General features: G+C 48.8%; 1 protein-coding gene across 1 annotated transcript in view; it reads right to left on the bottom strand.

Annotated features, from left to right (window-relative positions):
* SRRM4 (serine/arginine repetitive matrix 4) overlaps positions 1 to 25,293 on the bottom strand; it is a 156,611-nt gene that overhangs the window by 33,897 nt on the left and 97,421 nt on the right. Inside the window, exons 2-6 of the mRNA XM_084762187.1 lie at positions 14,015 to 14,161; positions 7,899 to 7,985; positions 5,636 to 5,707; positions 2,278 to 2,304; positions 842 to 892 (exon numbers count right to left, since the gene is read on the bottom strand). Coding sequence (XP_084618313.1) covers positions 842 to 892; positions 2,278 to 2,304; positions 5,636 to 5,707; positions 7,899 to 7,985; positions 14,015 to 14,161 — 384 coding nt within the window. The remainder of the gene's footprint in view (positions 1 to 841; positions 893 to 2,277; positions 2,305 to 5,635; positions 5,708 to 7,898; positions 7,986 to 14,014; positions 14,162 to 25,293) is intronic.

Raw genomic sequence — 25,293 nt, 5'->3', positions numbered from 1 at the left:
ACTGGCTGATTTGAATTTCTACTACCAGCTATAAACTGTGCAACAGCTGGGCCTGAGACTCAGGACTCATGGGGGATGCTGTACTGTAAGCCAGGCTATGTAAACCAGTCCTCAGAATATGCATGTGGAAGCTTGTTCACACACACACACACACACACACACACACACACACACACACACACACACACAGGACCACATCCCATAATCCGTGCATACAACCACACAGACATGTGCCCCGGTAAAGGCTGTCACACACTCTCCTACCCAGAATGTACAGATGACACACAGTGTTCATACTGAGTGCACACACAGAGCAAACAGAATCCACACATGTGGGCTCATAGTACCCCTATGCGAATGCTGTCTGCTGCCACATTCACACACACACAAGTATACAAATGCATTCATGTGAACACAGCTAGATCCCATGCACACATGCAATGTGCCCACGTCACATGCACTGTGTAGACTGTGTGCACAGATGTTTGCACGGCATAAAAATGTATAGACATTTATAAATGATGTGCACACTACATTTATACAAGCTACATACGAACATATGCATGGTCTACATACATGCTTGACATATAATGAGCACTTCAGGCACAAACACATACACTGTACATCACAAGCACACATGCACACACCCACATATCATATACAATCTGTGTATTCATGCATACCCTACCTCTCACTTTCAGGGTTCCTTCCTCCCTCTCAGCCACCTCCCCTTCCCTCCCCTGTCCTTGTTTATTTCATGGCTAACACTCCCAGGCAAGGAGAGGCCAGGCCTCCAATCCCTCAAACTGCACGGCGTGCTCTGGGGCATCTGACTACTCACTGCTTTTTGTGCCTCTTCTCTTCCCGTCTTTTGCTTTTAGGGCTACAGGAGCTGAATGAGAAAACGGCTGGTTAATTGGAAGATGAAAGCAAAGCAAAGCACTGAGTGCAGTTCAAGAGTAAACACAGGCAGATTGTTCAAATGTCAAGGTCTTTAGGTGGTGCATTAGACCCGGGATCCTGGCTCACACTGCTGCGCTGAGAATCGGGCGCCGGCCTAGGAGGCCAAGTTCACTCTGCTAGGCTAATAACTGCAGCAGTAAGAAAGGCCATAGTCGCAGCATCGGCCATGCTGAGGCCTTAGCGCTAAGTACTCTGTGTGAACAATCACACTCTATTGTCCCCGCCACCTATGGGGGGAGGCACAGCTTTTAAGGGCACCTTTTTAGCGATGTAGAAATGGGCAGGATCACACAGCTGTCCTGGGGTGTGGCCTAGACCATGGTCTTCTGAGATTGCTGGTCAAGGGTATAGAATAGCCACAGAGACAGACAAAGACAGGTCGGCTTTAGTAGGTTATGAAACATTCTGCCCATGAATATTCAAGTAAATGAAGACCCGGGGTCCCCGTGTAGACAGGCAGAAGTCTGGGAAAGCAAGCCTGCTACCTCAAACCAGACTGGCTTCACTGTTCACCAAAACCCATTGCTGTCTACCAAGGTCCTGAATGAGGGCAGAAGACGTTAATTTTGTCTAGTGACACCACCCCAAGTTTGAGTCCCGCCTCTGCTGCTCAGGTGAGTGACATCACACAAGCGACTTGATCTCTCTGAGATCACTTGCCTCAACTACCCAGGGAGGAATCCACAGCTTAAGCCCTATGGCTGACTGCGTAGTACTACTCACTGGTAACCAGTGACGCTGATACTCATGTGACTGTTCACTCATCAATGGACACATGGGGGCTTTGCCTTCCCCAATGGCTCTAGATGTGGCTGTTGTTACTGAAGAAGCCACTGTCGCCTGTATACACACCCTATCTGACAGCTTTGGCTTTGCATTTTGGCTGTGGCCCCGGCTTCTCTTGTCTTAGACTCGGTTTCTCCATCTATCAAATGGGAACCATCCACATGCCCACCGCTCAAGGGTGAGGGAGGCTGTAGAAGGGGCTAAGGGTAGGGCCCAGTTTGTGTGAGTCCCTGTGGCAGCTTCATGTCACTCCGGCCATGTTCTCTATTTGTTGCCCAGACGTAACCAAAGTTATGGCTGAGTGAGAAGGGCCTGTGTCTCCTAAGACCCTTGACTTCCAATGTCTGGCCAGAGTTCGGTCCAGGAGCAATACAGAGAGCTCCATGTTCATTGTTGAGAGAACTGAGGCCCAGGAAGGCAGCTGGGAGCACAGGGATGGAAGCTGGGGAGCCCACCCGGGCAGCTGCCCAGAGCAAGCCCTCAGAAGCAGAAGGCTGAGCAGGCAGCTGGAAGCAGCCAGGGTCTTACCTGTGTCTCCTTTTCTTTGAGAAAGACCTGATTTGAAGGAAAGACAGAAGGAAGGGAGGGGCGGGGGAGGGGGGAGAATAAACACTGGTAAGTTTGTCTTCCTGGGATGAGCCCTGCAGGGCTCAGGACTCTAGCTGGACCTCCGCCCACATCAGATTAAAAGAGCATGAAGCCCACATGGGAAATGCCTGCCTTATATACTAAGTTCCAGGTCAAAGCCCACCAACGCTCATAATTGTCAGCAAGCCTCTCTTGGATGAAGGGGGATGGGGGGGTGGCGGACATGGGAAAATGTGCTCTGCTCCCCAAGTCCTCTCATCCCTCTCCTTAGTTGTGGCTTCCTTCTCTTCCTCCTCCCCCTCCCCCTCCCCTTCCCCCCCCCCCCCACATGAAGAACCCCTGCTGTGCATCGGGCTCTGTATTAAGCATGTACAAGCTCACTCCCTCCATCCCGATGGCACCATGGGATGCAGTGAGGGCCAAAACTAAGTGCCTGGTCCCCTCTATTTCCCCCCCCCCCTCCCCCAGGCCCCCTTTCTGTGGCTCCCCCTGCAACAGTTTCTGGATCCAGCAGGTGCATCCTTGGTGGAGTCCAGACCTCTTTTCCCTATAATCACTGCTGACCCAGTGGGTGGGAAGAATTTGAAAGCAGTCGCTGGGTTTTGGTTACTGTTTGATTTTGGGGCTCTGAACTTGAGCATGAGTATAGGTGGAAATGAAGTTTTTTAAAAGTCCTCAAAGTCTGATATAAAGAGAGGGCTATCACAATGACAACTAGCTAGAGCGCTTCATTGGAAAGAAATATTGGATTTGATCCTACCAGCAAACTGATTTTTTAAGATGATTATAGTTAAGATTAAAGTTCTATTAAAAACTGGAGGGGGGCTCAATATGTCTTCTATCTCTTGCTGCTATCTCCAAAATCACCAGCTGTTGTAAACCAAGTATTTCATGACTCAGACTTGGAGAAACTGGGCTGGGGAAGGGTGGCACCTAGGAGAAGGCTTTAGGATTTTCTAGAATATTCATTCTCATTCTCCCCCACCAGTCTCTCTCTCCAAGGTCTCACTAAATTGCCTGAGCTGGCCTTGGACTTGTGGCCTTCTTGCCTCAGACTCCTAAGTAGCTGGGATTATAGGCCTTGAATGAGAAGCCACCTGGCTTTTGGGATCCAGGTGTGAAAAGTCCCCTGCACTGGCAGCGGCAGGTGACAGGTATCCATCCACACTCATGGGCACAGGTGACAGGTGTCCATCCACACTCATGGGCACAGGTAACAGGTGTCCATCCACACTCATGGGCACAGGTGACAGGTGTCCATCCACACTCATGGGCACAGGTGACAGGTGTCCATCTACACTCATGGGCACAGGTGACAGGTGTCCATCCACACTCATGGGCACAGGTGACAGGTGTCCATCCACACTCATGGGCACAGGTGACAGGTGTCCATCCACACTCATGGGCACAGGTGACAGGTGTCCATCCACACTCATGGGCACAGGTGACAGGTATCCATCCACACTCATGGGCACAGGTGACAGGTGTCCATCCACACTCATGGGCACAGGTGACAGGTGTCCATCCACACTCATGGGCACAGGTGACAGGTATCCATCCACACTCATGGGCACAGGTGACAGGTGTCCATCCACACTCATGGGCACAGGTGACAGAAGTCCATGCACACTCATGGGCACAGGTGACAGGTGTCCATCCACACTCATGGGCACAGGTGACAGGTGTCCATGCACACTCATTGGCACAGGTAACAGGTGTCCATCCACACTCATGGGCACAGGTGACAGGTGTCCATCCACACTCATGGGCACAGGTGACAGGTGTCCATCCACATTCATGGGCACAGGTGACAGGTGTCCATCCACACTCATGGGCACAGGTGACAGGTGTCCATCCACACTCATGGGCACAGGTGACAGGTGTCCATCCACACTCATGGGCACAGGTGACAGGTGTCCATCCACACTCATGGGCACAGGTGACAGAAGTCCATGCACACTCATGGGCACAGGTGACAGGTGTCCATTCACACTCATGGGCACAGGTGACAGAAGTCCATGCACACTCATGGGCATGCCTTTTGCCTTAGCATCAGGCTCCACGGTAAAAATGATTCATGTCTCTAAACTAGCCTCATCTCACCAGAGATGCACCAGTAGTGGATGTAGGACTAAACTGAGCTTGAGAACATTCTAGCAACACAGGGTGAGATGTGGCCAAACCCCTGGACTGAAAAAACTATTTAGTGCCACTTTGAAGAAGAGGAAAGCCCAGATGACCCCTGACCTTTGGTAACTGCACACAATAGAACCATATAGGGGCATTGGAAGACGCAAATAAACCAGAACAAATCGCAAGCCATCCTTTTGCTAAAACCCACAGCCAAGTGCAAGGCTTAGGTGGTGCATGATGTAGAGCAGGCTGGTGGCCCCAAGAACATGAGGCTCCCCTGAGCCAGCTGACAGTGACCCACAGGAAGTGGTTCCATGTACATGACTTCCTTTGCAGAAGAACAGTGCCACGGAAGTGTTGTTTTTACAAAATTTCTCAATTATAACATGTTGGCTTGGCCTATTGGCATCGCTAGTTTGTAGTCTTCTCCCCCTCTGTAAATATACATATGCAGTTGTTTCAGTGTGTGTGTGCGTGTGCATGTGTGTGTGTATTGTGTTTGTGCATGTATCCATGCATGAGTGTGTATAGTAAGCACCTGGACTGAGAGTCCGAATCATAAGAGGCCTTTCCATGACTCTCCATGTTCCCTACCCAAGGCTGGGATCCCTGGCTGTCACGTTCTTCTACATGAACCTGCCCTCTAGGACACAGCGGGAGCCACACACAGGCCTTTTCCTGGGACTTTGAAATAATGACAAAGATATTACATGTTTCTGGCTTGGCCTGTGATGTGGCAGATATGGGACATCACACAGCACCCCCCCACACACACACACTAGGAAGCAGGGAGTACTACCCTGACACACACACACACACACACACACACACACACACACACACACTGGGAAGCAGGAGGAACTGCCTGAGTTCTCTACTCCTTATCTCCAGCCCCTCTTCCAGGCCTGGCTGGTCCCCAAACCCTCCTGGTTTCTTCTAATCAGATCCCTTTCTGTTCTCAGTTAGCTTTAACGGCTCTTTATTCCTTCCCCACAAGAGTCCCATCTCGACCTGAATGTAAATTCACGATAAGATGGAGATAAAAGTGACAGCGTGAGCATGCTACATAGATGATGCGAGGTTCTTCCTGTGACCTTCGGGGGGGGCCCCCCTGACTCCTGCCACACCTGAGGCATCCCTGTCTGAGGAGGAGGAGGGGCAGTACCTGTGTCGCTTATGCTTCTTGGAGCTTTTCTTCTTCTTCTTCTTGACTGGTGATGGGCTGTAGGATGGGGACCTGCAGGGAGAGAGACAGGCTGTCACACGTCCCTTCTCCATCATGACATAGCGTCTTGGCTCTTTCCAGGACCGTATATAAAGACAATCCCCATACTGAGAATAGCTTGCCTTTGTGTTAGGTGTCATGTGCCCTACCGCTATCTTAACTAGATATGGTTGCTATCCCCCCTTTTCAGACAAAAACAAACAACAACAACAACAAAGCCATGAGTTCAGAGAGAAAAAGTGACCTTCCCAAAGACACACAGCCATGACATGGGTGGTGGTCTGAGATTTGAACAGAATTCTCTCTGTTCCCATGGTTTGTTCATTCCGACAGCATCAACCCATAGCTACCCTCTTAGTTAAATCTAAAAGGCTTCCTGGTCTCCTCTGTAGCACTCCCAGCAAGCTCTTCCATATTCTGTGTTCTGTTCTCTGTTGTCTCCTTGGTTAGGCTGTGCCCCTGAAATCATAGCACGTGTGAAGCCACCAACGGCCCTGGGAAACAGTTACCCTCCCTAAGGCCATGGTGATGACTCAGCGTGACACTGTGGTGACCTGATTTCCCATCTTGACTCCAGCAGCAACTCACAGGCCACTTGAGAGAATCGCAGCTGGTCTCTGGTTTTTTGTTGTTGTTGTTTTGTTTTGTTTTTGTTTTTGTTTTCCCCTCACTGACACAGTGGCTAGTAACTGAGGCTACAAGCTGAAGGCTAGCAGGAGCCTCTCTAATAGGGTAGATGAATGGAACAGCTAGCTGGGAGACAATAGGGAGTGGTGAGGACTGAGAACCAAAGAGCAAGCGGCGGCCTCTCAGACAGGGATTGGGGTTCAGAATGTTCTAGAAATCCATATAAAATATCCCTTTTTTTTTTTTTTTTTTTTTGGTTTTTGGTTTTTGGTTTTTGGAGACAGGGTTTCTCTGTGTAGCCTTGACTATCTTGGACTTGCTCTGTAGACCAGGCTGGGTCTCGAACTCACAGCCATCTGCCTGCCTCTGCCTCCCAAGTGCCGGGATTCACCCGGCTAAAATATCCCAACTTTTTAAAGAATGCACGCTAACTTTATTTTATTAAACAAAACAAAACAAAACGTGGTAGCCTCAGCAAAACTATCAGCAAAGGGAAATGGGATGAGGAACAAGTCAACACTTCAGAGACTAACTCTGGGCAAACTCACAGCATGGGCTGTTTCCTCTAAGTTCTGCAATCTTCTAAAAACGAGAAACTCAATTCTCCTCGAGCCTAGGCCCTACCTTATGATGGCTGGAACGGAGGATGCCACCCACACATCTGTGACTCCATCCTTAAAAAGCTAGCTAAGCAGAGGAGAGAGAGAGAAAAACCCTTGCAAGCCTGGGGTCCCAGGCCGAGTGGTCCAGACATTGCTCTCTGCTGCCCCCTGCAGGCTTCTCTGAACACCGCCTGGGAGGTTTGGTGTGATTCCTCCCTTGGACTCTGGGAATGTTTCTAAGTATAAAAGCCATCTTGAAAAAATTGTGCACAGCAAGAAATTCTCGAAGATTAAAACAGACACGAGCTGGTATTAATATAAAATGTTAACCCTGGATCAAGAGAGAATCTTAAGAAGCAAGTCCAATGCAGATTCCGTCATTCCAGTCCGATAAGCCTTTTTCTTCCCATCTCTGAAATGGGCATAACACGAGGCCGGGAGCAAAAGCAAGCAAGCAAGCAAGCAAGCAAGGTGTTTGGCATAAATCTTTGCACTTAGCCACTCAAGTTCAACATCCGTGGTAATAACCGCTTCTTATTAATCGGTCATACACAATTGCTAACCACCGTGTCAGCTGCCTCCATATTTTCCTCCTCCTCTTTCTCTTTTTTGTGATATGGGGTCTCACTTTTGTAGCTCAGGCTGACCTAGAATGCCCTATGTAACCCAGGCCGTCCTCAAATTCACAGCTATCCTCCTGCCTCAGACTCCCAGGTACTATTATGACAGGCATGAGCCACCAGACCTAGGGTCATTTCTCTTCTAACTTTCACACAATCCCAAGAAGTTTGGTGTTTTTACTATCATTTGAAGAAGAGGGAGGGGGCAAGAGCCACAGGAAGGTGGAACCTAGGGTCACGCAGGTAGTTAGGAGGCAAAGGAGGGCTTTGAACCTAAGGTGGAGAGACTTCCAGACTGTAAACCCATATTACTCCAGTGCTGTTCCTTCTCCCGTGTCTCTTCAGAACCCTCACCTCCTCCTCTTCTTCCTGGTCGATTTCTTCTTTTTCTTTTTCCCCCTGGAGGAAGGTGGTGGTGTCAGGTCTCTGTCTTGGGAGGCACTGTGGGAAAGCAGAAGTCAAGCATAAGAGGATCCGTTGGCTCCATGGCTAGGCTGTCACGGCCAGAGAAAGGGAGAGTGCGCAGCTCCTTGGAGAATCAAGGACCCACGGTGAGCATCTAATTGCCACCTCATGGCTGATCCGGTCACACCTCAGATTAAACGTCTCAAATAAGGACTTAATGCCCACCTAATGAGATAGACACTGTAGCTACCCAAACACCAATTGATTATTTAAAACAAGGTTTATAGAGGTTAACTGCCCCCTTAATAGATTTATTATTGAATTTGCAAATGGCTCACCTCACCTCGGTAAATAAATCACTTTAAAAATAATGAATTGGCAGTTCAACCCACTCCCTCCCCCGCTCCATCCCGTCTACACTTCCTGCTGTAAATTTCGGGAGGCAGAAAGTGTGTTAAGTAGAAGCTGGTTATTAAAAGTGTATTTGCTTGGGTCTAATGTAACAAGATACACATCTCACATGGCTTCACAGAACCTCAAAAACCTCCGCTCTTCAGGAGTAATTATTTCCCCTTCAGTTAAATTCAAACGCCCAGGCTGCAGTTAAGCGAAGTCACGTTATCTTCTTTTATAATTGGGGCAGGCTCCAGGGATTAGGAAAAAGAACAACACTATCCTATAGCGGAGAGAGATGGCTGCGGATTGCAAGCAGCTTGAGAACGGAAACGTGGGCTCAGTTCACCTTTGCCGGAGCAACCAGTATTATTCTTATTCCCGTTACTTTACTAGCAACAAAACTAGCACTGGCTTGCTTACTACATACCAAGAGTTTTATATATTTTGATATCAAATATTTAGAAGGTGTTTGGAGGCCAGAGAACAACTATGGGTTTAATTCAATAAGTGTCACCCCCTTTTCTTTCTTTTCTTTCTTTCTTTCTTTTTCTTTTTTTTCTTTTTCTTTCTTTTCTTTTTTCTTTTTCTTTTTCTTTTTCTTTTTTTTTTTTTTTGAGTCAGGATGTTTTACTGGCGTGGCGCTCACCAAGTAGGTGAGGCTGGCTAGCCAGTGACTATGAGGGACCTCCTGTCTCCACTTCTCCATATAGATAGATAGATAGATAGATAGATAGAGAGAGAGAGATATGAATGAATATGAGGGTCACCTCTACCAAGTTTAATATAAACATCATAAGAACTGAATCCCTGGCTACTGAATCACTCCTACATGCCGCAAGGCACGAAACACAACAGACCATCTAGAAGATGGACCGGCTACCTTTAAAGGCACAGTGGACCACTTCCAACTTTCTTTCTCCAAAGAATAGTTGACTCACAGCGAGACCCTAGTGAGCATGTGCCAAATGACCAAGTAATGGATGAAGGATCCCGGCTCTCTGCTTTTGTTTCATAGGAGCACATCCTAGAGCAGTGGCTGCTGGGAATGTGGGGGTGGATATGAGTGAAAATGTGTGTCAAGAACGAGGAAAGACTCCATTGTCAGGACCAAGACTTCTAACATCTAGAATCCTAAAGTCTTGGGGGGCAAGTGATCTAAGAACCAGCATCCTAGACTCGGGTTTAAATATAGCATAAAGCTGAAAAACATTCGGATTCAGTAGACCTGGCACAAGTGAGGTCCCTACAGAATGTCCCAAAGCTTTTGCACATATGGAGCCACATTCCCCATCTCTTTACTCTACCCTGACTCTATGAAGTGCATCACAGACAGCAGGGAGGCACACAGTGGTCGTGTACACAAAGCTTGTTCACATTGGCGGTCCATGTCTGATAGTCAACCGCAGTGGTCCATGATGCAGGTACTACAGCAGGCGACAGTAAGTAAGTTCAAGTGGCTCAGTGTGCAGCAGCTAGGTCCACACTGTGCAGAAGGCAGAGATGAGTGTGAGTGTGCAGTGGGTAGGTCCACTGCACTGTGCAGAAGGCAGAGATGAGTGTGAATGTGCAGCGGATAGGTCCACTTCACTGTGCAGGAGGCAGAGATGAGTGTGAGTGTGCAGTGGTTAGGTCCGCACTGTGCAGAAGGCAGAGATGAGTGTGAGTGTGAAGCAGGTAGGTCCACCACACTGTGCAGGAGGCAGAGATGAGTGTGAGTGTGCAGCGGCTAGGTCCGCACTGTGCAGAAGGCAGAGATGAGTGTGAGTGTGAAGCAGGTAGGTCCACCACACTGTGCAGGAGACAGAGATGAGTGTGAGTGTGCAGCGGCTAGGTCCACACTGTGTAGGAGGCAGAGGGGAAGTATGCAGCTACTAAGCATACATGGATGAAGAGAAGTACTCAGTTACATGTGTGGTTTTAAAATGTGCAGTGGTTGAGGATGTGGCAATCATGGCTCCACATATAGTGGCTAAATCTGCGGAGGTTAGAGATGAAGAAAACAGCAGTAAGGAATGATTATTCTAGAAATGCACAGACCTGGATTGATACTCTAGTTCCCTTCCTAGCTCGATATATATATATATATATATATATATATATATATATATATATATATGTGTGTGTGTGTGTGTGTGTGTGTGTGTGTGTGTGTGTGTGTGTGTGTGTGTGTGTGTATGTGTATATATATATATCCATCACCTAAGAGGTGGGAATTAAGCCAGGGACCTGGGTGCCTTGGACTGGCATTGGCTACATTAAATTGTGTGACAGTCACACACCACGTAACATCATTCCGACTGATGAGATAGTTGTTCCATTAGACGACAATAGAGCTGAAAAACTCCTATTGACTGGCAGCCTTGCAACACAGGGTGTTTGTTACCCACGTCTGTGTGGTAGTGCTGGAGGGGGGAAAATCTGCTGCGTTTTTCAGTCGGGTAAGATACAACATGAACAGTTATGCGCAGGTCCTAGTGCTTGGTGATTGATACTCACAACGGGCCTGGTTGCATAGCCACTCCATTTTTATTATCAGAGGATAGAGAAATGTTTGCTTTGGGCAGAGGTCTTTGCACTTGGGTGTCTGCCTCCTATGTTGATTGCATCGTTGGCTCTTGTGCTTGATTTGACCTGTGCTGTTTTGTTCACCACTGCCCTCAGAGCTCTAGGCTACACCGTGAGTGTGTAGCTGTGGAGCACAGCTCAGGGCTGTGTCTTCTCAGTTTCTGTAAGTCCTCTCTCTCTCTCTCTCTCTCCTCTCTCTCCCTCCCTCTCTCTCTCTCTCTCTCTCTTCCTCTCTCCCTCTCTCTCTCTCTCCCTCTCTCTCTCTCCCTCTCTCCCTCTCTCTCTCCCTCTCCCTCCCTCTCTCTCTCTCTCTCTCTCTCTCTCTCTCTCTCTCTCTGTATCTGTCTGTCTGTCTGTCTGTCTGTCTGTCTCTCTCTCTCTCTCTCTCTCTCTCTCTCTCTCTCCCTCCCTCCCTCCCTCCCTCCCTCTCTCGAGTTTGGATAAGCTGTGACTTTTCCTATCACTAATATGATGGTTATTAATTACCATCATTTACTGTGGCTTCTAACTCCTCAGAGAATCAATCGTAGACAGAAGACGACAGAGACGCAGACGCACCGCATAGCTCAGCTCATAACGCCGCAGCATCATTCTTGCCTTTAGATTTGCATGCCCAGAATCTTCTCCTCTGGCTCTCTGATGCTCTTAACCTGCACTTTTCCATTTTGAGGGCCTTCTATGTCCCAGTCCTACTGCCAGGGCACACACACACACCTATCACAGTTTGAATCTACAACGCCCCCCCCCCACAGCTCATGTCTGAACCCTGCTTCCCAGGTGGGTGTAGCTATTCTGGGGAGACCACATGGGCTTTAGTGGAGTGTGGGTGATGGAGGTAGGTCGTTGGAGGTGGGTCTTTGAAGGTGACCCCTGCTCTGGTTCTGACCCCGCCCCCCGCACTGTCCTGGCCTTCTCCCATCACCTCTTCCCTAACCACCATGATCACTAAAAATACCCCCGAAACCAGGAGCCAAAACAAACCTTTCCTCCCCTCCCCTGTTCCTATCAGGCACAACTACCGCAGTGCCCAATCTATCCCAATCCTCTCCTCGACCTTTAGAAGGAGATTTCCATAGTCCCATTTGCGGCTGTTTAACTGAAACGTGGACCAGAGTTCAAAATGCACCACACACATCGGGAAAAACAAAACAAAACAACCAAGCTTCATGGTGTGTGCTTGCAATCAAAGCACTGGGGCAACGGATACAGTTGGAGATCGGGGGCTTGCTAGCCAGCCTAACCTAATTGGTGAGCCTCAGGTCCCTATAAGAGACAGTGTTGTGGAAAACAAGGTAAGCAGTGCCCGAGGAATAACACTTGAGGGTGATCTCTCGTTTCCACATATCCATGTGTTAGCTACATGTGTGTGTATCACACTCACACATGCACACATACATATGCACATGTTTCCACACATGTGTGCATACATCCTCACACGTTCATACACATACACTCACACATGCATGTACACACTCACATGCACACATGCACCCCCACACACTTAAACTTACACATGCACATACATACACACACGCATACAGATATACACATGCACATCATACAATCCCACATCCACATGCACACACACGCTCATACATGCATTCCTCACATGCACCCTCACACTTGTGCATGCATACCCACACTCACACATGTACACACACACACACACACACACACACACACACACACACACACACCAATGTGTAATGAACATAGCGAGATGAGACAATAATGGATTGGGTTCTATGTGTGTAAGGTAGAAAATTAAAAACCAGGAGGTAAAGATGTGTTGCCTCCTTCATTATCAACTGTAGGCTTAGTTTCGTTAAGGTAATAAGACTGGAGTTTATTCACTTAGCTACTTTTCCCCCCATTATTTAGCATGTCTGTGCATGGGCATATTTGCATGTGTGTCATGGCAGACGTGTGGGCATTAGAAGACAAGGAGTTGGTTCTTCCCTTCTACTGCGCCGGGCCTGGGGGTCTACTCCAGGCCATCAGGCTTCTTAGCAAGCATCTTCTTCTCTGGGCTCTCTTGCTGGCCTCGGCTGAAGTTCCAGACTTCACTGTTTTAATTACTGGTTATCATAGCTTGGTCACCACACCACCTTTATGAGCCTCAGTGAAATGACACTCATGGCCATCCAGCACACAGTATCTGTCATCTAGCGGGGACTGAAAAGACACTGGCTGAATGGCTGAGTTAAAGAATGAGTGCAAAGGTCTGAAACTCAGGACACAAAGATGGTTTGAAATTATTATTCTTTGAGAGGGGCTAAGGCTCAATAGAATCACCAGGTCAGGGAATAACTCTTATCATTAAACGTGAGCGTCTCGTCATGACCAATGACCCAAGTCATGGTTAAATTAGCATATCAAGTTGACTGGGCTGAGTGATACCTGGGAGACAGGTAAAGAGTGTGTCTGGGTGTGGATGTGAGGGTGTTCCTGAGATGATTGATATATAGAACAGCAAATGAGGAGGGAAGACCAGCCCTGGATGTGGATTCCTGAGATGATTGACATATAAGGAGGGAAGAGCAGCCGTGGATGTAATGATGCAATATCCGCTGAGCTTTCGAAGGGACAAAGGTAGAAAAATAAAGAGGCCCACCTGGGGAAGAAATGAAGGTGCTGCCCTTCTCCCCCTCCCTTTCTCCCTCTCTTTCCTTTCTCTTTCCTTTTCCTCTCTCCCTGATTCCCTCTCCACCCTGCCTCACCATACACAGAAACCACAGACTCAAGCGAGCATGGAGCAAAGCCTCTGGAGTCATGAGCCCAAAATAACTTTCCTCGTTTTGTTTTCATAAGTGCGTGCCATGCTGGTGGAAATCTAACTCATGCAAGCTGAGGCTGGCTTGCTTCCTGTTTTTATAAATGCATTGTCATTAGAACTCCAGTGCACTCACTCAGTGCCTGAATCCAAATAGTTGTGACAACAGCCATTTAGCCGAACCTAAAACACTGGCTATTTGGCCCAATATAGAACACATTTCTTAACTCATGACTCAAGCTCTCAAAGAGGAACTTGGAAAAGACAAGGGGCCAGAGATGCAAACTTTTCACACACTCAGCTTGAACTTGCCATTGGTGCAGCGTCTCACCTGTGTGCTCTGGCAGGACTCAGCTCCCTGCAGGCCTTGTCTCTTCCCCAGCTGTTGGTACCAAAGGCCTTGGTGGCCAGATGTTGGCCCAGTTTTTCTGAAGGTCCATCCTGGGCTGGCGCCAAGAGGCTGCTCTGGGGCTCTGTCCTGCAGGGGAAGAGATAAGGAGGTAAACACATTAGGGAGTTATCTCATTAGCTATGCAGACCTACGATTTCCTGGTCCCCTTGCTAGACTGAGATCATTAGCTTGCCATTGGCCTTTTCCTTGTGTGCATGGAGTGGAGGGTGTTTCCAGTTCACAGGAGCCAAGAACCATGTCCCATCCACCTTTCTCTCGTTTAGCCTGAGTGGCTTTGAAGGCTACATGCTCCAAAAGTTGAAGCCACTCGGAGGAAGAGAGACATCTGATCTATAATAATTTTATAAGAGAGAATGCAACTACATTAAGCCGCTCAGGTATCAGAATTCATTACTGCAGCACACCTCATCCTGTCTTGACTGAAACATGGAAGACTCTTGGAAACCAGAATTCCCTTCCTCTCGCAGAGGAGCCTGAAGCATAGAAGGAATAGTTTAACCCCCTTTGCCCCCTCCTTTTTAAAAACTCTATTTCTCTGCATTATCTGTCCCCTCTTATCCACAGGTTTTTTTTTTTCATTTTTCCAGCAGTCAGTCAAGCTCCAAAAGTATTAAATGAAAAAAATTTCATAAGCAGATCACAAGGATGAATGTGTACTTCTCTGAGGGGCACAATGAAACCTCGCACTGTCCTGTTGTCTCCTGCTTGAGTCATGAACCAATCCTTTTATCCAATGTATTCATGCTGCAGATGCTACCCAACTGTTAGTCACTTAGTGGTTATTTTTAGCAGATTAGCCGACAGAGTACTAGAGCTCTGTGCCCAAGTCACCCCCTTTGTACTTAATAATGGCCCCGAGGTGCAGGAGAATGTGGCTGGACATTTGAACATGCCAAAGCGAAGGCAAAGGCATCTTCATTTTATGAGACACAAAAGCAAGCACAATATTTTAAGAGAAAGATCACATTTATGCTGTTTCCCTATTTCATTAAATATCAATGTTAATCTCATACTATACCTAATTTATAAATAAAACCTTTTCATAGGCTCATGTGTAAAGGAAAAAACATAGTATATACAGTGCTTGATACTATCCTAGGATCCAGGGTTCCACTGGGGTCTTTGATATTATTCATATTGGATATGCAGGGGAGATTGCATGCTTGAATTTGGACACTGCTTTCTCCACTTAGCATCTGTAGTACCTACAGCCAGCCACTGGACCCCTGAGTTACAAGTTCCTCAGCAGTGAAACAGAGCACGCCATCAGACCCTGGACTGTTGGCTTGGCATAAGGACAATGTTAGCTTGTGCCAGCCAAAAGATCTAGAAAAATGTCATTTTATATGGCTTTTACTCTCTTGTAATTCAACGAACCTAGTGTCTCTTATAGGGATGAAGTCACCTACTTGGAATAGTAGGCTCCCCCGTTGGCTTAAAGTTACTTCCTTCTGCCAAACAAGACCTGGAAGTCACTTATGTCCCTCGCCTACTTGAGTCCTAGGAAGAGACAAGAGGCTCTGTCTAGTCTCTCAGTCTTTGAGAGTCCTGTCACTCAAGGTCCTGGGTCCAAACCAAGAGGAGCTGGGAGCTTGAGGGTCGTGGGTGTCTCTGAGCTCATCCTGCTTTCTAACTCCCGGTCAAGCATCCATCAAAGGCATCGGCTCTTCTTCTGCACCGGGCTCCTGCAGCTCCTGCATCAAGGCTGGTTTTATGAATGGATCGGATAAGTTCCCTTATCCTTGGGGTTTCCAGGGAGCGAGTGAGCAGAGCCCAGTCAATAGAGAAGCAAGGGCAGAACAACACATTCATCTCTGCCAGCCACTTTTGGTACATCTCCAGAAGCAGAGCTGGGAGTCGCTGCCAGGCAAGGAGGGGATGGAGATTCTAATCAAGGCTGCCTCCTGCCCGGTCCAGACCAACCTGCATTCATTAGCCTCAACCTCAGTGCTGGTTCTCACTGTAGGGACGCAGTGACCCAATCAGGAATGCCATGATGGCCATGGGAGTTTATATTCAGACGGCAGAGGAGATTGTTATCGCGTAAGTATGAAAAAAAAAGTGACTTATTGAATGTGACCAGCTACGATGAGGATAGAGGATTAGGAAAGCAGGAGAGAGGGGCTGTTGTTCTACAGAGGCAGAGGAGGCTCCTTTGATGAGCAACAGGGAGATGGGAACCTGCAGGGCTAACGACGTTCGGAGCGAGCGGAACTAAACTGCATTCATAGATTGACTGACACTATTGTTGGCCATACTCTCTCCCCTGGGATATTGGATGGACCCAGCCACTTGCTTGTCCTGCGTCCAGTGGTAGAAGTGATCATGGAAGACTTTCAAACTACATCACCAGGCAGCATTTGCCTTGCTCTTCTTGACTGACCACCCCGAGCATCCTCATCTGCCATGTTGTAAGAACACTCAAGCTCCGCCCTGACAACAGTCAACACTGGCATCCGGCCATGAGAGTGAGAGCATGTGGGATGTGAGCCCTCTAGAACAGAGGAAACTTTGGGCTGAGGACACAGTCCTTGTGGCACCTGATGACAGCCTCGTGGCATCTGCTGAGGCCAAACCACACAGCCGCATTCCGGACTCACAGAAACTGTGAAACACAACCGCTTACTGGGTTTGTTTGTTTGTTCGTTACCACAAGGATTGGGGGTGATGGTTTTTGTTTTCGGACAGTAATGCACCCCTTCTGCACAGGTAACTGCAGAAAAGGGGAGGTACGTGCCAGGCAGAAGGATTCAAGTTCAGAGGCCACGGCTCGTGCAGGAACGGCAAGAGGTAAGATCAGTGATAAGGCCATTGCAGTGGAACTTCTGTAACTGTGCACTGGGGGATGTGTTAGCCTCGCTTGTTCTTTTTCTCCAATAGAACTAGTTCCAGCTTTCTGATCTGGGGTAACCACTGGGAAATGTGCAGTAAAACAAACAGAAACACAATACATTCTATAGGAAGGGCTGAAAGGAAGCACAGGGTTTCTCACCACGATAGAACATTCCAGGTCTTATTTCAGACATCCTAACATTCCGTGGCTTAGTTTCCCCCTGCCTCCCACTCCCTGACTCTTGTCTATGTATTTGCATACACGTATGCGTGCACATGTCTGCCTGTGGAAGCCAGAGGTCCACCTCAGGTGCCATTCTGGGACACAGCTTCTTCTCACTGGGACTTGGGGCTTGGTCAGGTCTAGGCTTGCTGCCCAGTGAGCTAAGGGCATCTTCCTGTCTCCACCCTTCCAGACCTGGGATTTCAAATGGGTGCCACCGTACCCTGCTTCATACATGGGTGCAGGGGCTTGAACTCAGGTCCTCACAATTGTGTCACAAGCTCCTGAGTATCTGAGCCATGCCCCAGCTCTGCTCAGCTTTCTTAAAACTGGAAGAGAGGGTGAACTTAGAGTACCATGGTTCTCAAGCTTGGCACAATATCAAAAGTACCCAATGAGGTTTCTGAATAAGATCCTAGGACTCACTATAGATGTAACATATGAGAGTCCCAGAGGGGTCGACCACATGCTAAAAAGCATGCCAGATAACAGCCATTTGTCAGACCAAGCACGAAATCCAAAGATGCCGTAGGGAATCCGGCCTTAGCCCTATCTCCTGCATCTCTCCATTTTTCATTGTTCTAGCCGTATGATCTGCTTACTGTTTCTCAAGTAGGTCAAATCCTTTTCCTGCCTCGGGGCCTTTGCACTTGCTGTTCTCTGCACCTGGCAAGCAGCTCCTGAAGTGTGGCTCTCGTGGCCATCTCCCCATCCTTTCTCAAGGGTCACCTTGGCAGAGAGCTGTCCCTGACTTCTGCATCTCACTCTGTCCCCTCTTCACCTGTGGTAGGAACCACAGGAGACTGCTGCGTTCTTCTCCTCCTCCACTGATAACTGTGTAAGTCTTTTTTTTTTCTTCTTTTTTTTTTCCAGAGCTGAGGACCGAACCCAGGGCCTTGCGCTTGCTAGGCAAGCGCTCTACCACTGAGCCAAATCCCCAACCCCATGTGTAAGTCTTTTAACTGCTAACCCTCTGGATGAGGACATGGGTTCTTGAGATAGGGACTGGTCTCTTTGCCATCACATAATCAGAATGCCCACTGGTGCATTGGTCAGCTGATGAGGGGATGGACAGATGCACAGAGGAATTCTGGCCACTGATCCTATAACGGAAACTGTACATCAGGCTTACAGATCCCTTACAGATCAAGGTGGTGAGTTGACGGGAGGAGGAGACTGTAAAGCACCATAGCCCTTCAACAGAAGCAGACCCCATCCACAGCCCCTACCTATGCACCTTCCCTGTTTCCAGTCTTGTACCTTTCCAGGGCCTTAAGGAAAAAAAAATTCTATGTACCATTTCTGCTGAAGCATGCCCACAGCTGCCTCATCTTCACTGCATAGTTACTCAATGTTCAGGTTTTTTTTTAATTCTTTTTTAGTACTTAAAAGAAGGCAAGATCTTGAGGGGACAGCTGAGACAGGGAGTCAAGGGCCGGCATACTCCACTTCACAGAGGGAGCGGGAGCCACTGGTGCTCAGTTCCTGGAGCCTCTCCCCTTTCCTACATCCCTGCTAATCAGAGGCCTGGCAATGATGTGCTGCTGCCTGTAGTCATGGCAACGAGCAGCCGATTCCTAGCCTCTGATAGCAGTCAGGGCTGAACTTTCTACAAAACTCTCTCAGATGCCTGGGTCCCTAGCCACTTGCTTGCTTCTCCATCAGAGCGTCCACGGATGGAGTAGAGTTTCCGGCACTCCCCGACAAAGCGCTCATTTGGCCCAGGGCTGGAGGCCAATCCTCATGACCTTAGCCCTAGGCAGAGTTAATGTGGTTTTAGAAACAAACAAGGCTTGACCATGAGAGCTTCAGAGTCTGGCTACCTCTGTGGAAAGTGGGAAAAACAGATCTCAAGACACAAGGGGGGTTGCCCATGTCAGAGCCATGCCTACAGTGGTGTGGCCTTTTGTCCCCTTGGCCAGTGCTCTTTCTGCATCCCTCGGTCATAACAACAGTTTGCATCTATTAAGCATCTACTGAATGCCAGGCACCACGATGAACACTTCTTTCTCACCCTTCATCTCATTGTAGGTTTAAAGAATCCACCAGCAGGTGTAGCCAGTTCCACTGTGAGTGTGGAGAAACTGAGACCTGGAGGTGGAAATACCCAGCCAGAATACCAGCGGCATAGACTATTAAAAAACAACAACAACAACTGAGGAAGGGAAGGAGGGAGGGAGGAAGGGGAAGAGGGAGGGAGAGAGGGAATGGAGTACTTTGAGACATACTTCAAAACTACAAGGAGATGCTGAGCAGGAGCCTACGGCATGCTGGATAATTCCTCTAGTGTCTGTAGACATCACGGGGTTTGGTGTGTATCTCACTTCTCAGAAGGAGAATTGGCCCTGGGCCGTAGGTTCTGAGACACCCTGACTCTGACTCCCACCACCCCACCCATAGCTGTGCTTGTGTATACAGTGTTTCTAACCTAGAGTCTTGTTGGATGCTGAAAACTCTGTACAGTAGGCAGCACAGTGAATTTCTCTTGCTCCCACTGCTGAGGAGAGAGACCTAGTGAGGAAAAGAGACTTGCTTCCCAGGCAGTGCTCAGGGATAACCCCTTGTTCTGCCTCAAGGCTGTGAACAACCCACCCTTGTCCCTGTAGCTGCCACAGGCCTGGAATCTTCTGTCTTCCATTCTCAACAGAAGCTCAGACCTTCAGGCTTTTGAGCCTTCTGGAAATCCCAGAATTCATCAAGGAACTGACCTGGTCCGGCAATAAGATGGATGTGGCTAATTTGTGCCTGGGCTCCTGGGACTCTGGCTTGGAGTCCTGGAACTCTGAGTCTTTTTCAAGGTTAATCTAGTTAATTAAGCCTGCTTGGAAGTAATCTACAGGAGCCCCGACCCTTGTAGCTTTCTTATCGTGGCTGGGGGAAAAAAAAAAAGCAACAAAGCTTGAGAGAGGATTGGGGATTCTGTGGCGCCGCTGTGGGAAGTGTCATTTGGATGCAGGGAGAGCCGTGCCCATTTTAGTAAGAACTGAATGAAAAGCAAGTTTCACAAGATGGGGTTTTCCTCTGTCATTCACTTATTGCCCGACAGATGTTTACTGAATGTCAACTTCCCAGTGGATGACAAGTGCACTGAGGTCCATAGTCTCTGCCCTCAAGGAGTTTTTAATCATTCAAGGAGAAGGGGAGTCCCCAAACTAGGCACTAAAATGCAGAAGACTAAATTCTCCGGCAGAGAGAAGTCTAAGGGGCTGTGGAGCCACCGACCAGCACCTAACTAGCCTGGAAAATGTGGGCAGGAGACCAAGATGGGTTCCCTGAGGAGTGGCCAGAAACCGGTCTGGGAAGCAGAGTGCCCAGGGGTATAAGAGCGGGGAGTCTACTCACCACTACACAGGATAGACAGATGTGGCGGGGAGGGTGCATGGTAAGAGCTGAGACCGAGGAAGAAGACAGACTCTTTCAGAGCCACGCGCACAGCTGTTTCTTGAGTCTTCATGTGCACGTGTGCCACTCGGAGATCATGTCGGTGGTGAGCTCTGATTCTGTGGGTCTGGGGAAGGCTTGGGTGACACATCCTAACCCATCCCGGGTGATGTGCTGTTCTCTGGGACACACTTGGAACAGTCAGGTTGCGGACTCTACAAAGGATTCAGGCTTGATCCCAGACTGACTTATGTAAACAGGGCCAGTGGTTCCCAGCCTGCCAGTTGTGACCCCTTTGAAGGTGAAATGACTCTCCCACAGGGGTTACCCAAGACAGCAGAAATATAAGATGTTTACATTGTGATTCATAACAACAGCAAAATTAGTTATGAAGTAGCAACAAAGATAATTTTATGGTTGGCGGGGTCATCACAAAGGGTTGAGGTGTCAGGAAAGTTGAGAACCACTATCTTAAAGAGCTCCAGGGGCACCTTGCCTTACACAATCAATGGCCGCCTGTCCTCAGAGGAACCTACAGTCTGTGCCTGCAATCCTGACAGATGCAAAGGTTCCAGGCTGGAGTGAGAGATGACTTCTTGCCCATAGCCACAGGCAGTGTCGGGTTGGGAGCTTGAAGTCAGGTCAGTGGGACTCCTGACCCCGTGTGGTATTGTCTGAGCACGTTCATGACACATTCAAGTGGGTAACAGCTCCTTCTAGGCAGGACCAGCGATCAGCTTCAATCCCCTGCTCGGCAGATCGGCAGTTGACAGGCCAACCCGTGGAAAGACATGCATGACTGGGTGGACTGGGCGCTGATTGGGGTGGAGGGCAGCATATAGCTGTGTTTTATGATGGGAGTTCAAGACCCAGGCCAGGTGAGAGCCTGATCTGCTTGGGTAGGCTGAGTTTTCCACCTTTAAATTCTTTTGGTATTATTAACCTAAACTTGAGACCCAGGTGGTTACTGATATACAAGGGTTACACACACACAGACACAGACACACACAGACACCACACACACACACATACAACACGCACACACACAGACACCACACACACACAGACACACACACACACAGACACACACAGACACCACACACATACACATACACACATACAGACATCACACACAGACACACACACAGACACCACACACACACATTCACATACACACGACACACACACAGACACCACACACACACATACACACACAGACACACATACAGACACACACACAGACACCACACACACACAGACACATAGACAGACACATACATACACACACATACACACACACACACACACACACACACACACACACACACACACACTTTTAGCTCTGAACCATCCACCCATTGTTTCAGGAAAGCAGAGTATAAGAAAGACTATGTGTCTCGGTGGCTGTCACCTTCCTAGTGCTGTGACCCTTCAATACAGCTCCTCATGTTGTGGTGACCCACCATATAATAACCATAACACTATTTTTGTTGTTGCTTCATAACTGTAATTTTTCTGCTGTTATGAATTATAATGTAAATATCTATGTTTTCTGACAGCCTTAGGAGACCCCTGTGAAAGGGTCATTTGAACCCCAAAGGGGTCCTGACCCACAGGTTAGGAGCCACTGTTTTAAGGAATCATTGTGGCTGCTGCTGAGAGGAAGTGAGCACAGCCTCACAGGAAACCCCCGATCCAGAATGATAGGGAGAGACCCAGAGCAAGAGAAGGAGAGGGCCTAGTTATTGAGCGCCTACTGTATGCTGTCTACACTGTCAGCACTGGGAAGGCGGCCGTGCCCAATGACGAGGAGCCCTGCCCTTGGTAGGTCTCGTTAGTACTGCAGTGAGCAGAAGTGAGGAGAGTGCACAGAACAGGAGAAGTGACAAACGCGAAGGCCATGAGATGGTGATGAGAGATGCAGAGAGAAGAAACGGAACACAACGCAGGAAGGAGAATGCTCCAAGGAGGGAGATCAAGTGCTCCTGGGAGAATGGTGCAATTTGACATTCCGGCAAAGGCCTGAAGGTGGTAAGAAAGTGCTCCTGGAACATTCCTGAGAGGGTGTAACAGGAAGAGGGCACAGCCAGTGCAAAAGTCCTGAGGTAGGAACATAGCAGAGACTGAGGACCAGCAGCGGGACGGAGCTGGCTGAGCAGGGGGCGAACAGGAGGGGATGATGTCAGCTGGTGAGGGGTCAGCGCAGAGGGGACTGCAGAACCATTGCAAGAAGCTGGAGTCTCATTTCAGTGGCTCTGAGAAGAGCAATCATGATCTGACTCAGATTTTTAAAAAATCTCCCTTGGCACTTGTTCAGTGAAGATGGCAAGGGGGCTGGGAAGGCGGAGGGAGGATGGTGGGCGAAGCTGTGGTGCTGTCATCTCGCTTAGCAGGGCTGCTCTCTCAGGTAGTCGGGGTAGACTCAACAGGGTTGGAACATGGATTGGACATGGGCCATGTAAGAGATGGGGGGGGGCAAAGATCGCCCCAAAGTATGTGACCTGAGCTGCCTCTCACTGAGCTGGGAGGGTAGAGACGGGTGTTTGTGAAGGGTCCCCTGGAGTTACTATAGTATATTAGTTACACGCCATGCCAGATATCAATATGACATTTTTAATACATGTATATCATGTATTTTGATTATATTCACCCCCCCACCATCTCTCATCCTCCTGCCACTCTGCCTGATCCCTTTCTTCATCGCAGCCCATTTCATATCTTTTTATTTACTTACTTGAGTCACTACACCACTCAAGAAAAAGATTTCTCCCTTCCCTGGCTACCGCTAAGTGTTTATGCATCCTCAGGAGAGGCAGGGGCCCATGAGCCACTGCCCCAAATACTGATTTGAGATGCTAGTTTGATAGCCACGCAGGGCTGGTCAGTGGGCAGTAGGGTACAGGATCTTAGACATTAGGGAACCCATAGGAACTGAGACTGTATCGGAGAGATGCTGGCATTCAGTACAGTAAAATCCAGGGTCTGCAGCATCTGGGGTTAAGATGGAACACCTGGCTAGACTGTGGGGTGGACTGGTCAGGAAGGCGGTTCTGAGGTCATTGTGCCAGAGGAGTTTGGCTTAGTACGAGTGTTCTATCCTGATAGACTGGCTCTTAACGCATGTTCACAACGTGCAGAAAGGTCCAGTTCTGCCATTTGGAGGTAGTCATTCGTTCGTTCATTCATTCATTCATTCATTCATTCATTCATCCATCCACTCATTAGCTCTGCATCCCCCCACTTTCCCCATAAGCATCATTTTTGCTTCCAGTAGACCCAGACACGGGTCCTTCCTTTAAAGTTTGAGGTCCAGCAGGAGAGATGGGACCGTGCATATAATAAATCATCTCAGATAGGTGAAAAATACCCAGGAAAGCAAGCAAGCGGGGAGGAGAGATGTCTGTTTGCAGGAAGCAAAGTGCAGGAGAGACTGAGTCTGGTCTGGGAGGATGTAAGAATCAGTTAGACAGAGCAGTCAGGGAATCTGCCTGATCACCCAGCAGCTGGGTGACCTCATCCCAATCCCTTCCTTCCTGCTGAAAGTGCAGTCACCTGGCAGAGCCACCGAGGAGAAGAGAAAATGACAAGATGCGCCCAGAGCTTAGACAGCGCCTGACTCTTGGTGGCACTTTTAAGCTTGCCTCTGAGGACGCACTCATTGCTGATTCTGATGGCTTTTCCCCCAGAGAGCCTGAGGTGTGGGACTCTGCAGAGGAAGGAGAGGGAGGAAGGTTGGGGTGCCATTGGGGGTATGTTGGGAAGCTTCCACGCCAGGCTTTCGCTTTGGCACTCACCAAACAGTGTGTCTGCTTCAGCACTTATCAAAAGCGTGTCCCCATTCCCCCACTGTGTCCTGGCTTCTTTCTTAATAATTCAAGGATAGAGTTGCCCTTCTCTTTCTATCCAGGGATAGATACCCAATGGTATCTATCTTCTGTGAATTCCTACAGGCAGAGGAATCCCCTCCCTCCCTCCCTCCTTCCCTCTCTCCCTCCCCCCTCCCATACACACACACATGCACACTCACACATGTGCACACATATCACCCACTCACCTGCCCCCCCCACACTACTGCTGCCCAAGGCTGCATTCAGTTTGGGACAACATTCTTAACAAGCAAAGGGTGAGCAGCAACTGCAGAAATCTACAGAGAGGACCGAGCAGACAAGCCACAAATCTCGATGGCAGACAGCAAGCAGGCAGCGAGCTCCTGAGGTCTGGGCTCGTTAGTTTTAAAATAACACAGCAGAGAACTGAGATAAAGGGTTTCCATGGGGGAAGCTGTCAGATACGCCGGCTCAAGCTGCTGGAGCCACTGGACGGACTGCGCTCCCCCCTCCCTGCCTTGGGTTATCTGTATTACTAGATCCCACTGTCCGTGTTTGTCAGAGCTGGGCCAGCTCTGGAGGACATTGAACCCAAACATGGATAGGCTGTAGTCTGGGGTGGGAGGGGGCGGGACAAGTGTTGAGGGCAGGGTGCTCATTCTCAGAGGGCCAGAGGCCAAGCTAAGACCATCAGCTATGCAGCTGGAGTGGCTGCCTTCGGTCAGACTCCCGTTCTTACTACCGTGTAATGGGAATCAACACGTTGACTGCAAATCAGCCATGGATGCTCACTTCTAAGCAACTCTAGGGGCATGGCAACCTACAGCCAGTTATCCGTGAGGCCATTGTACCAACGGCCTACTCTCTTGCCTCAAGGCAGGACCGATGTTGTGTAGGGATCCATCGAGGTGCTTAGGACATTTCTATGAACACAC

The sequence above is a fragment of the Acomys minous genome (assembly GCF_964271855.1).
Source record: "Acomys minous genome assembly, chromosome: 16".
Classification (NCBI taxonomy): Eukaryota; Metazoa; Chordata; class Mammalia; order Rodentia; family Muridae; genus Acomys; species Acomys minous.
This window is presented reverse-complemented; position numbering and strand designations above follow the sequence as displayed.